Source organism: Etheostoma cragini, chromosome 10 (genome assembly GCF_013103735.1).
Source record: "Etheostoma cragini isolate CJK2018 chromosome 10, CSU_Ecrag_1.0, whole genome shotgun sequence".
NCBI lineage: Eukaryota > Metazoa > Chordata > Actinopteri > Perciformes > Percidae > Etheostoma > Etheostoma cragini.
This window is the reverse complement of record NC_048416.1, coordinates 6,282,166-6,295,551: the sequence shown is the minus strand read 5'-3', so window position 1 is coordinate 6,295,551 and position 13,386 is coordinate 6,282,166. Positions and strand designations below refer to the sequence as shown.

General features: G+C 40.4%; 1 protein-coding gene across 1 annotated transcript in view; it reads left to right on the top strand.

The window, feature by feature from the left end:
- The window catches only part of igbp1 (immunoglobulin (CD79A) binding protein 1), a 14,362-nt gene extending 6,910 nt beyond the window's left edge, over nt 1-7,452 (top strand). The window contains exons 2-3 of the mRNA XM_034883075.1: nt 5,154-5,486; nt 6,948-7,452. Coding sequence (XP_034738966.1) covers nt 5,154-5,486; nt 6,948-7,217 — 603 coding nt within the window. The 3' untranslated portion in view covers nt 7,218-7,452. The remainder of the gene's footprint in view (nt 1-5,153; nt 5,487-6,947) is intronic.
- Nucleotides 7,453-13,386: the final 5,934 nt, after the last annotated feature.

Below are 13,386 nucleotides of genomic sequence, written 5' to 3'. Positions count from 1 at the left end.
TTCCATTTTCTAATGATTGCTCCAACAGTGGACCTTTTTTCACCAAGCTGCTTGGCAATTTCCCATAGCCCTTTCCAGTCTTGTGGAGGTGTACAATTTTGTCTCTAGTGTCTTTGGACAGCTTTTTGGTCTTGGCCATGTTAGTAGTTGGATTCTTACTGATTGTATGGGGTGGACAGGTGTCTTTATGCCGCTAACGACCTCAAACAGGTGCATCTAATTTAGGATAATAAATGGAGTGGAGGTGGACATTTTGAAGGCAGACTAACAGGTCTGTGAAGGTCAGAATTCTAGCAGATAGACAGGTGTTCAAATACTTATTTGCAGCTGTATCATACAAATAAATAGTTAAAAAATCATACATTGTGATTTCTGGATTTTTACTTTAGATTATGTCTCTCACAGTGGACATGCACCTACGATCATAATTTTTGACCCCTCAATAATTTCTAAGTGGGAGAACTTAAAAAAATAGCAGGTTGTTCAAATACTTATTTTCCTCACTGTATACCAACGCTCTCCGTCTCTGCAAGATAGGGAATGATTGAGGTTTCTCTTGGCACAGCTACCAGAATACTTACAACTTTCAGGCAGGTTGCTCACGTCACATCTACGTCGTCAAGCTGAGTTGGAGGCTGCACAGTATCGGCACTCACTGGAAAAGTGCTTCAATTATCTTTCACTGGTTCTTTAACTGTCTATGTAGTAGTAGTAGTAATAATAATAATAATAATAATACATTTTATTTAAAGACACCTTTCTTGGCACTCAAGGACGCCGCACAGGGAATTCATAAATTAAGAACAGCAAAACAAATACTATACAGCAAAACAAATACTATACAGCAAAACAAATACTATACAGCAAAAAAAACTATACAACAGCAAAACAAATACTACACAGCAAAACAAAACAAATACTATACAACGGCAAAACAAATACTGTACAGAAAAACAAATACTATACAACAGCAAAACAAATACTATACAGCAAAACAAAACCAATACTATACAACAGCAAAACAAATACTATACAGCAACACAACGGAAAAGGCAGAGCAATAGACATTTAGGTGGAATAGGCAGTTTTAAACAGATGTGTTTTTAGTTGAGACTTGAAATGGGGGAATGAATCAATGTTACTGATATGGGGTTGAAAGGATAATGTGCTTTCAAGGATGACACCCAGATGGTTTGGTGGAGAGGTAGAGCTGGGTGTCATCGGCGTAACCGTGGAAGTGAATGTTAAATTTGCGGAAGATATTGCCGAGGGGAAACAGGTACAGTAAATGATTAAGAGTAGGGGCCCCAAGACAGAGCACCTGAAGTGACGGAGGAGGGGATGGATTTACAGGACTTGAGTTGAATGAACTGGGTGCGGCCAGAGAGGTAGGATGTGAACCAGTCTAACGGAGTGTGGGTGAAGCCGATGGGAGCCTATAGAGGAGGGTGGTGTGACAGATGGTGTCAAATGCTGCACTCAGGTCCAGGAGGCTGAGGATGGTGAGGAGTCCAGAATCAGCTGCCATGAGGAGGTCGTTGGTGATTTTGACGAGGGCTGTTTCAGGGCTATGGAGGGGGTGGAAACCAAACTGGAACTGTTCATACAGGTTATTGTGGAATAGGTGAGAATGGAGTTGAGAGGCAACGGTTTTTTCAAGAATTTTGGAGAGGAAGGGTAGATTGGAAATAGGACGGAAGTTGTTGAAGTTGGATGGGTCGGCACCAGGTTTTTTCAAAATAGGGGTGATGGCAGCTGTTTTGAAGGATGTAGGGACAGTTCCAGTGGTAAGGGAGGAGTGGATGATAGCAGAGATTAGGGGGACCAGGGAGGGAAGGCAGGCTTTAAAGAGTTGGGTGGGGAGGGGATCGAGTTGACAAGTAGATGGCTTGGATTTCCGGGTGAGTTTTGTGATTTCTGAAATAGTGGGGAGACCAAAGGAGGAGAATGAGTGTGTGGATGAGTGAAAGTTATCTGAGATGGTGAGGTGAGGGATTCATCCAAGATGCTGGTGGATGTTCTTGATTTTTTTTCTGTGAAAAAGGACATTACTGAGTTGCAGAAGGAGGTAGTGTACAAATGGGGAGGGAGAATGTCCTGGGGTTGGGTGACATTGTTAAGTAGGGTGAACAGTGACTTGGAGTTTCCTTTGTTGGCAGTGATTATTGTGGAGTAGTAGTGGGATTTGGTGCTGGCAATAGAGTCCTCGTAACGTAAGATGTGGTTGTTTTACATTTCTTTGTGAATAGTGAGACCAGTTTTTCTATGGAGACGTTCAAGTTGCCGACCTTTGGCTTTGGCTTTTGGCTTGCTGAAAAGAAATAACACAATTAAAGAAAGTGGCTTAACCTTGGAGATGTCCCTGTTGGGGTTAAGTACATTGATTGGACTTATGGGAGAAGGAGAGAAGTTTTTTCCCCTCTGTTGGCAATCTAAGAGAATTGTGAGGAGTACTCTGGCAGGGGGAACTCTGGCCATGTCAGATGGAATAGATGTAATTTTTCTTGCTACCCTCTTTTCTGATCTCACAAGTGTAAATGCTAAAAAAAATGCTTCTCTGTTGGTCTGTGTGACGGACAATTACTCTTTGTTAGATGCTCTCAAGTCAATAAAACAGGTCACTGAAAATCAACTAAGGCTGGAAATAAGCAGCGTAAAAGAGTTTATACAGACTAAGAAGATGAGGAAAGGGCTCTGGTCAGACACAAAACCTCAACCCTTACCAAAAAAGGGGCGTCAGCTCTCATGTTCTTACTCAGTGAGGGACTGTGGTGCTGTTGAAGGCACTCATTTAAGGACAGGACACAAAGCTAAGAACAAAAGGACATTTTATTTGCACATTTATTTTAAGTTGTAATAACTGTGGCCATTGTGTGTATTTGGCTTTTTATATACAGTATATATAAAATTGGTTGTATTCTCTTGATTGTTTAAAGTGTAGGGAGATTGTTAACATTTCCTATCTACACTGTTCACTACGGCAGGTTTTTCCCAGTGTTTGCAGGTTAGCACATGCGTGTGGTGGGGTGTGTTAGTGTGTAGAAGATGGCAGACGTGTGTCTTAACTAGCTGTGTACTAGGGATGAGCGAGTACAGAATTATCTGTATCTGTTTACCACATGAATTATCTGTATCCGGATCCGTACTCGGACTGGGCGGGGCCTACACCGAAAGTGGTCAGATTTAAACCGGAAGTGGGTCGGGCTCTCTTGAAATGTGCGGGGCTTTAACCGGTATGTTATTTAAGCATGCAATTGTTATGAGTTGATCAAAAATTGTTATATTTATTGCTGATTTGAAAATAATGCTAACTCCCTTGCAAACGCGGTTCCCATCCCCCCTCGGGCTTGGACCCCTAATAAATCCCATGCTTTCCTTTTTATAACGTGTATTGTAGGATGACACTTGAGGGGTTGGGGGCTGGGACAGTGTCATGTCATGTTTTTCTCTCTCACAACTTTCTGTTACTGTTTTGGTTTGGAATGGAAGGAGAACATGATTTAAATGTAAGCTGGAGAAAACGTCGGTCTTCCGAACCCACAGCCCCCGCTGCTCTGAAGCCTTTCATCACCACACAGCCTGCGTGTGGTAATGTTCCACAAGTTTTCCCGGAACTCTATGATAGCAAGCATTTGGTTATTTAAGTCTGTTTCTCTCTTCTGATGTTGTTTTTTACATAGAAAAGGGCTGGTAGAAGTTAACTCAACTGATTTTAGATTTACTTTCTGGTCGGGAGCGGCAGGTAAAGCAGCGAAAGCCGTTGCTGTAAATGTAAATGTTACGCTAAAGCCAGAGGCTGACTACTGGCGTGTCAAGCTGTCAGTGAGCAATGTGCACACAGATTACTGTTTTTCTGTTCCAGTCGGCTTTCTTTGCCTCTTTCATGATATTTTTAGTTAATGGTTAATGGTAGAATATGAGTGATTTTTGGCAAAGTCAAACCAAGTTATCTTTTCATGGTTCAACTTGGTGTCTGTCGTCTTTGAATTTAAAGTATTTTACGATGCTAATATTAAAGTTTATTTACATGGAGTCTGGTGTGTTTAGTGATAGCACTTTCGGGAATGTTTTAATGTTTAAAAAAGGATCTTATTCTTTAACAGAAAAGTTTGCCTCCATAGGAATCCTTTCCATGATTTTGTCAGACACAGAACAATAATCCAAAATTAAAGGTGCACAATACCCAATAACTTACATTGTAGCTTGTTCCGCTTACTTCTAACTGCAGTGATCTTTCTTAACACTGGACCAATGTCAAAGATTGCGTTTCATATCAGTCACTTAAACACAAAAATAGGTTGAAAAACACTGAAGTTACCCTTTAAAGTGTGACAGGGTTTCCCGCAGCACTTTGCAGCTTAGGAGGCCTCCTAAGCAAGACACGCCTGCTGCCTTAACTATGTCTTAAAAAAGTAGAATAAAAACCAAATAGTATATGAATGGTATTGGCTGTTAGTCTGTCCTGTTTTCTCCCTTTCATTCCAAACGGTGACCGCCAGTCTCCCTTCTCTGCAAAACGCATAAAAAATAATAAACGTGCCATGAATTGGAAAATAATCAGTTTTCACAATCTTTATAAATGTGACAGGGCTTGACATAAAGGCTTGTCCGGGACAAGTGTTTTTTTTTTTTTTTTTTTTGTAAGGCAAGTGAAAGAGAAATTTACTTGCCCCACTGAACAAGATAAAACTCTTACAAAATAAAAAGCCATGTTACTTCACGTTATGTGCCACTCAATACTATGGTTGGGTACTGAACAAATAACGTGAGTACTACAGAGGATGGATTCACTTTAATTTAAATGGTGCCAAATTTCGGCACGATCATATCTCACGTCTCTGCATCTTGACAGAGAGTGGAGCTCCAACTGCCAACACACGCAGAACTGTGGTGCAGACAGAGCGAAACGACGTAGACTTTGTTAAAGTCACAGTGAGTCACAGCAATGCCGGTAAAGCGGTTGCAAGTGTGTACACTTTTCAAAACTCCGCGCAGACAGCGTATATAACAGCAAGGGGAAAGCTATCACGGAATGGGTTAATGTTAGACTCCCTCTGTTACAGGCAGGCAGCACTAGGTTTTCACCATGCCCTATTGCCTGTCTGACAAGTTGAGGTTGTCCCTCACTCTAAATTATGTACTTCTTGTTCCAGTCGGTCCCCTGTCCGTCAGACTTGGTTTCCATGGCAGCACAGAGACAAGCTAAGATCGAGCGATACCGTCACAGGAAGGAGCTGGAAGCCAGACTGTCGGATGTACGGAGAGCTGTGGACAGTGGACAGGCCGACGATGAAGTCAGCAGAGATTTTTACCTTCTGAATGTTCGGAGATGGGTCACTGTGTGTCTGGATGAAATAGAAAGCATTGACCAGGAGGTGGAGATACTCAAGAAGATGGATGGTTTGAAGCATGGTGCTGCCAAGCAGCCACCTCAGCCAGTCAGGCCTCCCATGAAACCCTTTATTCTCACAAAGGACGCTGTACAGGTGAGACTGTGGGCCAGCTTGTTCTGAGCCAGATGCATGAAGTATTTCATTGACAAAACTAGCAAAAAGGTGCTGGGGATGTCACTGTCAAAAAGAACTGATAAACATAATTTATATTAATGTAGCCAACGACACAGGCTGACTAGATTAGTTCATCTAGTCAGCCTGTGTTATTGGCTAGATTAATATAAATTGTAATATACTAAACTAAATAAAACAAAAATATAAACCTTGTCAGGTCAAAGATAGTAGCAACATTCTCCACCTTCCAAATAATGCCCCAAGAGGAGAGCAGACCATGGTAGGTGCTTTGATGGTTCAAAGACAAAACACAGTCTAACGTAGGGATTGAGACTGTCATGCTTTTTTAGAAAGTTTGAAATCTCTGCAGCCATTGATGTAAAAGAAGAGTTGCTGACAATCAATATTGGTAACATAGTACTCAGTGCATCTAACTATACATTGAGGAACCTCTGTGTATGTATATGTGTGTCTTTCAAAAGACTTGCATCATAGGCAGCACGTAAAGTAGACAAAAACTGAGACCTGTGTGCAGCTTTAGAGGCGGGCTTCAAAAGTATTAGTCAAGGATGTCTTTGCAATGGGCTACAAAAAGTCACCATCTGACAAAAAATGATTGCTGTCTACCCTATTCAAATCTATAACCTATCTTCCTCGGTTAATAAAGAGAAGTCTAAGTCTATCACCCGGCCATCCACCATTTTCTACAGATTACTATTTGCTTTTTTTTTTTTTTTCAACTTTTTTGTGAAATACAAGCAGAGTGACCAAGCTAACATTTAAAGACACACGCACAAATTCAGTGGTTTGACTCTGAAATTTTATTTTGAAAAACCGCATACTCAAAACGGCAGGTGTTGAGGAGTGCCACAGACCGCCGTCCAGAGCTTGGCTCCTGTCACAGAGTCGTTGATACTCTGACTACTGAGCGATGCCTCTCTGACAATCGTCAGGCACTTGCCAGTGAGCCGTCAGAGGATCTTGGGAGTAAAATTAAAATTCTTGTTCAGAATCAAACCCTGCTTCGCAACATTTGAGCCCTGAGTCCCACCCAGTCATCCACTAAACATATGTTACAGCAGAGAATGGATACATTTATTGTGTGTGACTAAAGTAGGCTAAATAAGTGTTCTGACCAAGAAAAGCTAAAATGATGGGGACGTAGACAGAAAATGCCATGTCCAGTGTAAAAAAACATTCCCCACATTTCATGTAGGCTTTCATTTAATTATAAAACGCTTTTACAAGTACTAAAAAATATATAAACAAAACCCATGTTAACGTTTGTGCTTTTTTTTAATCCAAAACTGCTGGTTTCCGTTATGTTAACAGTAGATTGTTATTAAATGTGGCAGGTACCGAGCAGTAGAACTGGTTGTGTTATCTTTACTTCTTAACATGCTGTGCAACAGTGTGTGATAAAATGTTTTTCATTCACAGGCTCAAGTGTTCGGGGCTGGTTACCCCAGCCTCCCCACCATGACAGTAGATGACTGGTATGAACAGCACAGTAAGCAAGGAGTGCTGCCCGACCAGGGGATACCAAGAAAAGTCACTGTGGAAGACACTGATGCAAAGGAGAGGGAAGAAGAAGAGAGAGAGAGAGAAGCTGAAAATGATGATGAGGAGTCTCTACTTAAAGCCAGAAACTGGGACGACTGGAAAGACACTAATCGCAGAGGTTATGGAAACCGCCATAACATGGGCTGAGTAATCCCAACACGGTGTGTGTCCAAATAGACCTGGCTCTGTCTGATCCTTAAGAATGTTGGTATGAGAAGGTCACCAAACCAAGATACACCACAGTATGCCAAACATCTGAAGTTTATTGACACAACAGCGGATTATCAGTTATTTACAAGGCTGTATTTAACAATCCTCTGCGATGTAATGTTTTTCAGGGAGTCATAATAAAAATCTACAATTTGGCCAAGATGCCAATGTTTATTCTTTATAGTGTGTGTTGCCCAAACGCTATCACTGGAAAATAAAGAGACTGAACTAACCATGTAACAAGAAAATCAGTGTATAAAATGTGGTAAGAATTTCAATATTTATTTTTGAAGAGTATAGATTGTTCTCATCAGGTTTAAAATGAAATGCAAATATCAATGACCTGGGGCTGTATTTCAAAAAGGTCTCACATTAGTATACTTTAAGAATGTAGGAGCCATTTCTATCCACCTTTTTAGTTAGGTTAATTTAGTTATTTATTTTAGCCACTTGGGGGATTATTGCACTGGGTGTGGTACGTCACTGGGAATAAGGTATATTTACAGGTGCGGTAATCAATGAGGAAAGGTGTGGATGGCGGGGAACACACAATTCTTACCGTAGTTGTGAACGCGCTGCAGCATTTTATTAATCAGTACTAGGTGAAGTACTATTTTATGTGAAGTGACCCTTTTTCTGCCTTTATAATAAACGGGGACACCACCCAAAGACAATCAGTGCCTTGACCCAAGATCATTTTTGCTATGCGTTGAGAACACCATGCCATCCATACCGAGGCTTATAGGATAGCCTCCACAAAGACTAGAATTGGTTTGTTGGCACACTGACTTTGTTTTAGGATACCAAGGCAAATTCCTTGCTGTTACTTGGCAATAAATCCTTTTCTGGTTCTGATTATCAACTCAATGGTTTGTTTGTTAGGACAGATAAGCAAAGGCAGGAGTTCCAGTCAAAACTTGTATTAGTAAACTGATTTGTCTGACAGTAAACAAATTTATAACAAAGGACATTAGTCTAAACATAATAAAGGCATGACGAGATAACTTTCTTCTATTGAAACTTAATTAGTACAACAAATAAATTATAAAATTTGCTATGAATGCATGTTAACCACAGAAAAATACATATCATTCACAAATCTTAAACCATTAGAGGGATGCATCCAAAAAAGGCCAGCCAGCGTCTTTGTTCCCCAAAGTTTCTTGCCTATGCTTCCTGGATGGGCAGAGCCACAAAGTAAATAAAGACAGCCAGCGTATCTGAGAAGCAGTTATAGGAAGGTTTGAGTGGGAGGCATGGGGAGGTACAATAAGACCTGCCTACAGCGTTCGAGGCGGAGCCCAGTCATTACTATGGCTGGATCTTACTTGCCTTATTTGAGCTATAAGTGTAATGTGAGGGCTTAATATGTGGCGGTAGATCACTCTTTATGCCAGTAAACAACGAGATGGAGACGGATGACTTTCCAATACCATACTTTTACTAGTACTTTTACTTACTAGCGAGAACTTAAACTGAGGTAAACGTGAGGGAATCAGAGAGGCAAAATATTCTGACTGTTAAATATATAAACATGTAACTAATAATTGTGTAACATAAATATGTAAATGATTAACTGATCACATTGTGAATAAACTCAAATGTAAATTACATTAAATTCTTAGCCTTACATTTCCTCCCCCTACCACAAAAGAAACGTCCCCGTTTCGAATCAAATACATAGGCAAACACGTAACTATACAACAACAATAAAGCCACTGTGTCTCTTCAGAACATAGTCCTCAAGGAATCTGGGAGGCCTAACTGGATGTTCCCCAGGGCGTAGCGAAGAACCAGTATCTTGAGGAGTGGCAGAGGGGACAGTGTCAGATCGGCGTACAGGGCCAGAGGGGGGGGGGGCAGACCAAGTCTGAGTTAGGGGAAAGTGGGATTGGGGCTGTCGTGGGGGTTGTGACTGGCAAGTAAGAGGGACTAATTAGGCAATACTACAGTGGCCAGATAAATTGCACCTCCCCATGGCTCCTAACTTTGAAGGCTTAAAGAGCAAATCACCTGACAATGCAGTCAAACAAGGGAGTTGAGGTTGCAAAGAGTCACATGCAGGTATCTCATGTCCATGATCTAGCACAGGAGCATGGTAGGGTCTGAGACAATAGTAGTGGACAATCTGGGACTTATTAGACTGTACCAGGAGGTAGTGAATCCTACATTTCATTCCAAATTCACATCAGATCCAAGTCACTCAATATTTCAAAGGGGCCTTTTCAGTGAGGAGTGAGGTTTCTCTTTAGTTGTAGTGGGATCATTTAACCAGACAACATCTCCAGGAGCATAACGAGTGTGCTTAACACCTACTACTACCGTAGTTTCTGCTGATTGTGGGCATGATCTCTGTTCCATGCAGCAGAACTAAAAGCAAACTGAAGTTTCTGCATCAATTGGGCAACATAGTCAGCAGGAGAAGCCGTAGTAGATGAAGATGGTTTATTGTTAGTTAACAGCATGTTGGCTGGCATCCTGGCTTCATGACCATGTGTGAGGAAGAATGGTGTGAAACTTCTTGTAGAGTGAGGGTTGGTATTCTAAGCGAAAGCAACTTGGTTGAGGCAGTCATCCCAGCCACCAGCCTGTTGAGGAAGTGTCTTGGCTAACGTATCAATAAGTGTCCTGTTGACCTCTCAATCATGCCATCACTCTGAGGATGATATGGGCTGGTACGTGTTGTCTGCATGCCCAGCAGTTCAAACAAACGTTTCACCAGGTCAGACTCCAACTGATCAGTGTGAAGCATCTCCGGGATACCATTTTCACAGACATTTCTCAACTGTTATGGAGCACTGATCTGGAATGGCATAGAGGTTGACATTGATGGTGTCAGAGAGGAGGATGCTGTCCAAACTACATGCCATCTTGGACAATGTCTCGCACCCACTCCATGACTTGCTGCTCAATCACAAGAACACTTTCAGTGAAAAAATCATTCTCCCAAAAGGCACCACAGAGCGCCACAGGAAGTCATTACTGCCTGTGGCCATTAAACTTTAAACCTCCTCCCTCTAAGTGTCTGACACACACACACTTAGAGAGGTTGAAACTGGACAATATTATCTGTTTTGTGCAATAACACCAGCTTGAAATGTGTGCAATACTCAACTGCTACCATTATTATTATTATTTTTATTATTATTACTTTTCACCATTACAACTCCTTAATCATGTTAATTATGTAAATACCGTATCATAACATTCCTTTAACTATGTAAATACTGAACATATTCACACTCCTTAAATTTGTTATATATATTTAAACTTGATTAATTAAACTATTTGTGCAACTGCAACACAGAATTTCCCTTAGGGGATCAATAAAGTATTTCTGATTCTGATACTTGGAGAAATAATCTTGGACAACAAGCACATACCTGTTTCCACGACTTGTGATGGGGAGCTCAAGTATGTCAGCTGCAACCTTTTGGAATAGCTCAGTAGCAACAATTGTTCTCATTGGAGCTCTCTGATGAGGTGAAGGACTCAGTCTTGCGACGCCATAGATGCATAACTAACAGCCAGCCCACTTCTAAATAAATACCTTTTAATTATCTAAACACTTTCTAACAGTCAAATTGAAACATTGGCGGTGAGCTGCAGGTCCTGCAGCCGTAGACAGACGGCCAATAACTGAATTCAGCCAGAGTGGAAACATTGCTGGAAAGCTTCGTTGCCGACCTCAACCTCTGGTTCAGCCAAGATGGTGGATTGAACGGTTAGAGGAAATTAATGCACCTGGGGAAGTTCCTCAATCTTGAGTTTCCTATATGAATTACCCCTGCTAAACAGCTGGAACTGACTGTTTGACCATGCCGAACGAACAAAAGAACAAGAAAGATGACGAAAAAAGCCTCCAAACTACGTGATAGTTTTGACACCTACATTGAAACAGGGACTAATAACTCTCATTCCCAAATAAGGCAAAGACAAAAGATATATCAATAATCTTCACCCTATCACCTTGTTGAACACTGACTATAATCTGTTTTCTGTCAGGCTTTTTGAAAGGAAGGTCAATTCACAACAACATAAGACTTGTTTTAGATTTACTGGAGTACAGTGACATGATTCATGATGGTGGGTTTATTTTATTCTTGGACTTTTACAAAGCATTCGATTCTGTTGAACATCCCTTCATCCTGAAAACTTTGCATAATTTTGGATGTGGGGAAAATTTTAGAAATATAATTGGGATGCTATATAACGACATTAATAGTTCTGTAGCTTTAGGGCAGGCCACCTGTCCCCGATTTGAGATTAAGAAGGAAATTTGTCAGGGTTGCAGTAGCTCTCCACTTTTATTCATAATGGTTGCAGAAATGTTGTCCATTCTGATCCAGAATAGCTGCATTGAAGGGTTAGTTGTGAATGACAGACAAATTACCATAAGTCAATTGGCTGACGACACAACTTTATTTCTTAAAAATGAAAATCAAATTCCCATAGCCTTACAAATCATTGACCAGTTTTCAAGAGCTTCAGGCTTACAATTAAATTTAAATAAATGTGAAATTTTATCACTACATGATTATCCCTTGCAACCTTTGTTTAACATAGAAGTCAAGTCTCAAGTTAAATACTTGGGGATTGTTGTTTCCAAGAATAAGACAAAATGAATATATGGAACAATATAGACAAGTGTAAATTAATCTTAAATAGGTGGCTGCAGAGAGATTTAACAATCTTTGGGAGAGTCTTATTATCCAAAATGGACAGCTTATCCAGACTTATTTACCCGGCCTTCACTTTACCCATCTCTTCAAATATGATCAAAACCATGAACAAGGTCAACTTTAATTTCATATGGAGAAACAAATGTCAATACATAAGAAAAATTGACATGGTTAAAAATTATGAAGATGGAGGTGCGAATGCTATTGTTTTTGATATAATGAATGGTGTCAATGGTGTCAAATAACAAGCAATCCTTTTGGTTTAGTGTCTCCAATCTAATATTTTCCAAGATGGGGGGAATAGACTTTCTTCGGCGATGTGACTTTGAATGCAGTTCTCTACCAATCAAACTTTCCGCTTCCCATCAGCAGGTTCTTCTCTATTGGAAGTTGATCTATAAACATAATTTTACACCTCCCAATACCCCAGTTTGGAATAATAGGTGCATATTGGTTGGCAGAAAATCTGTGTACATGGAGGAATGGAATTCCAGAGGAATCTGGGCAATTGCTCATTTTATGGACAGTAATGGGGTCTTGTTAGAGCACGAGGAGTTTTGTGAGAAGTATCAACTCCAATGCAATGTCAAGTAGTATGATAGATGGTTGAAAGCTATGCCAATGTCTCTAAAATCAATGGTGAGAGAAGACATTAGGTACTCCGGGGTTTCTCCTGGTCTGATGCAGCTCTGCTTAGAAGGAATTCCTTTCTGTGATTATAAATGTACCAACAAAGTTATCAGAAATATTCTGTTAAGGGAATTCTATCCTAATCCGGTAAGAAGAAAATATATGTTGAAAGACTTTGGTGATGGGGAAGTTTGGAAAATAAGGACAAGCTATATCTCATTCCCACTTCTTCCGAAGGTGAAAGAGGTCAACTTTAAAGTCAGTGTTCAGATATAGGAGGTGCAAGTAGCGCATCGCTACAATGACAGCCGCAATGCGCCCTGTCACACAAAGATTAAAAGGTTAGAGAAACATCCTACATAGAAAATATCATTCAGAAAAATAGACTTATTCTTAACAGTTGTCTTCAAAGAGATGTATCTGTTTCTGGACACATATTACTTACTAAAATGCAAAGTTTGTCAAGACTTACCTTCCCAGCCTATTTATTGGATTTACCGGACAAATTAATCAAGAAGATCAATCAAGATAATTTCAATTTTATATGTAAAAATAAATATCATTATGTAAATAAATAAAAATTGTAATTAAGGCAATCCCACAAGCTTTGGTCACTTTAGTAAAAGGTACAGTATATTAACAAACGCTCTGGTTATTCCTCAAGAGCCCACGTTAATCATAGATGCATATAATTTGTTAGATAAAGAAACGAATTATGTTACGGGACGGAGAGGACAGGACCCAAATGCAACAAGGAGGCGGCAGGCAGAAGCTGGTGCACAGCAGTTTATTGT